This window comes from Pygoscelis adeliae, unplaced genomic scaffold, assembly GCF_000699105.1.
Source record: "Pygoscelis adeliae isolate BGI_AS28 unplaced genomic scaffold, ASM69910v1 Scaffold33, whole genome shotgun sequence".
NCBI classification, from domain to species: Eukaryota; Metazoa; Chordata; class Aves; order Sphenisciformes; family Spheniscidae; genus Pygoscelis; species Pygoscelis adeliae.
In genome coordinates this window covers 1,565,219-1,568,722 of record NW_008824413.1, presented here as the reverse complement: position 1 = coordinate 1,568,722, position 3,504 = coordinate 1,565,219, and the positions used below count along the sequence as shown (strand labels likewise).

At 35.7% G+C, this 3,504-nt stretch overlaps 1 protein-coding gene across 2 annotated transcripts in view; it reads left to right on the top strand.

Moving 5' to 3' along the window:
* The window catches only part of PACRG (PARK2 co-regulated), a 264,280-nt gene that overhangs the window by 155,817 nt on the left and 104,959 nt on the right, over window positions 1-3,504 (top strand). For both annotated transcript variants that reach the window (XM_009320754.1, XM_009320753.1), the window contains one exon: window positions 1,148-1,297. In XM_009320754.1, coding sequence (XP_009319029.1) covers window positions 1,148-1,297 — 150 coding nt within the window. The remainder of the gene's footprint in view (window positions 1-1,147; window positions 1,298-3,504) is intronic.

Here is a 3,504-nt window from a genome sequence, read left to right as displayed (position 1 = left end):
AAATACTTCAGTGTGAAGAGGCAGTTCTTGAAGAAGTTGTTAGTAACTCCTCTCCAAATTTCGGTGTGTTCTATAATTTGGTGTGTTCTATAATTCTATAACATCGAAGTAATTCGGTGCTACTATAATTTTTTCCAAGTGTTTATACTTACGTTATGTTATGTTGAATTACATATTTATATACTTCTGTGGTTATAAAACTTATAGCATTGAATATGAGCTTATCTTTTACAGTTTTTGCTTTCCTAGTGCAATGATGTAAACGTCTATGTAAGTGGGCAGAACACTGGAGAATTAGACCAATATGTAATAGCGTACCAAATTTGACAATTGCTTCCAGCTGCATAATTTCAGAGGGGGTTTTATAACTAGAGGGATTTTGCAAGAAAAAAAAAAATATTTCAAGCATGGCTCATTTCTGATTACAAAAGAGAGTGCAAAGTACTTGCTTTTAGTAAAATTAGAAGAGAAGAGAAACAAAAGGTATTTATGAAATGTCTTTTAGTGTCATAAGATTAGAAGCATGACACTGAAAGCTAACAGAAAAATCTAAGTAGGCAAGACAAAATCTTTTTTTTTTTCCTAGAATGTGTCTTTTAAAAAAAGGCTACAAGGTTTTTTTGTGGGTTTTTTTCTTCCTATAAACATTTGTTTCATTGTACTGATTCTCAGAATAGTAGGAATTGTTAGCTGAATGAATAAAATGATCGTGAAATAAATGAGTACAAACATACAAACACTAATTGTTGCACTAGAATGTATCTGTTGTCAACCTTTGCAGGTTGTCTTGCAGTTGTACAGTTCCATTGGCCCCAAATGGTACTTACTGAACATTTATTTTTTTATTTGTTTGGACCACGCCAGTATTACACAGGCAGCATGAGGGAATAATGAGCTGCATTCTTTGGGTTACTGAAGAGTCAGCACAAACTGTGGGAACAAATAACAATCAGACAAGGCAGTGTTTTATAATATCAGGACTGCAATCCATCTTTGGGATCTTTCAGAGCTGGGCTAATAAAGGCCCACTAACAATCCCCAGCAGAGTACAGTTTAATTAAATTTGTCCATTAGAGGACTCCTCCCCCTCCCTCTACATTTTAGAAATTAATTCTGCTTTCTGCCTGTTGTTCTTTCTACATCACAGATGCACTGAGCCTTCGTAACCGACAGGTCATCTGCATCACGCTGAAAGTCCTCCAGCACCTGGTGGTGTCAGCTGACATGGTGGGGGAGGCCTTGGTGCCCTATTATCGGCAAATCCTCCCAGTCCTAAACATCTTTAAGAATATGAATGGTGAGTTATCCTAACAGACACTGTGTCTTTCAACTCCTAAGGTAAAAAGGGGCTTGAGGTAGGGTTAATTAACAATGTAGTTAAGATTTATTACTGTATATAAACTCAAATCCGTTTGGAGCTCTAAATAATGTAAACCGCCCTTCTTACTATTCCCTAAGGATGCACTGGAATTAACAATTTCATTTATTACTCCTTGCACGTACAGTTTATTTAACGCAGTACGGAAGCACTGAGGCAGTTCTATAATCTTCCAATAATTAAATTGTAAAGTTTTGTAACAGTCTTTTGAACACATTAATAAATAGAAAGGTTTTTCCCTCCCTCCAACACATTAGTTCAGTCCAGCCTTTTTATTCCGTTCTGTGCTCTTCACAAGCAATTCACTGCTACCAGCAGGCTTAGGAAAGAATAAAAATAAAAGTAGCAATCAAACTAATTAATTTGAGGGTCAAGAGAACTCCTTGTTGTAGAAAAATTTCAAGTTACATAATGTCTAGCAAAACAGTGAAGTTTGAAGTTATTACTGCTCACTTAGCAGGTTTTATTGTAGAGAAATTTAGAACTAATTTGTATGTACAGTTGAGTATGTTGTTTTCTTTGTAGTGCAAACCTCTGTTGCCAGTTTCAGTCTTTAACAACTGGTACTGTGAGTACTGTATACTGTGAATGCATTTACACCACAGTCACCAGCTGAAATCAACATGATGTATCTGGCTTTTGCCAAACTAGTCTTTAAAATATTCTTCTGTAGTAAATCTACCTGTACTTATCTGTTCAATTATCTACCAAGTTACTGAGTTTAAAGTTTGTTATTCACATGCAGCCATATAGATCAAAAGAAGTTAATTGCTCACAATCTTGCAAAAGAGGTTTTTCATGAAATTCATGGCATTTTAATAGTTATCTACAGGACTGCTTCCTGTTATACTTTCTATTTGCATTACTACAGAACGTATTATCTTATACTCACTCTTTAGTGAGTATAAGATTCACCTCAGATTGAAAAATGCCTGTCCAAAGACTGACTTGGAGACTCAAATGAGATTTAGATTTTAGACCCCTTCAAATACATATATGCCACTGACTCTGTTTTACTTAGTGAGAAACTTGCAGTAGCGTATGGAATTCCACAAATGCAACATGGTTCAGATGACAACTGTGGCTTTCTAGAAGTTGTGGGGTGAAAGGTTATGAATAAAATCTGTAGGTTGAACAGATTTCAGTAGGGCTCCTTATGAATTAGAAGATTCCCCCTTCACAGATCCAATTTCAGTATTGGGCACAAAACGACTGTAAAAAGAAGGACACTCATTGATTAATGAATATACAATACATGCTTTTTTCCAAATTTCAGCCTGAAGTAACCCATAAATTCTCTTGACTAGGCTTTTCTGAAATGATTTCAGATGAATGATAGGGAAAGCTCATGTGTAACCATAGCTTAACATAGCTTAACAAGGCATTAAACGCATTCTAAACTTAGCCTAAGTTTTGATTGTATTGTCAGCAAAATAAAACATATTTTCAACATATTTGCATGACATCTGTGCTATATGAATTTGTGCCTATATCAAACTGCACTAAATCTTGATATTTGGCATTTAAGACCTAAAAAACAAAAAGAAATGAAAAGTAATAGTTCAAAATTAATACATTTTATTAAAGCATTACCTTTTTAGGAATAAAGGTTTTGAAAGTTCAGTATTACCAGCAATGAAATGGATGTTATTTGCAAGGCCTACCATATGAAACTGTTCAACATATTAAGTACTTGCATGCAGGTGATAGGAAAAGATTCTTCCTCTGTCTCCCTCTGCCTCAAAAAGCTTATATTTCTTTCCTCCTTCACTGGTGGTTGACAGAAAATGTATGCTCCCTTCCTTCTCCTTTCTATGTCCCATATGCTTAATAGGCAACTGAGGTGCAGGTCTTTGCTCCCAGTTATAAGGAAGGTGTAGAGACTGATCCAGGCTATTTTCTCCACTGCTTGTTAATACAGGTGAAAGATGAGGTGAGGGAGTGTACACCTTCTTCTTTTTTTTATGTATAGCTTGAGAAAGGAGGAACTATGGTACATCTTCCAGGAGTTGTGTGAATTGCACTTTATTAAGTCTGACACTGTGGACGTTTGTCCAGAATTAAGGTAGCTGGAAGGAGCCATGTTTTAGTCATTGCCACGTTGCTAGATCAGTATCTATCTGCTG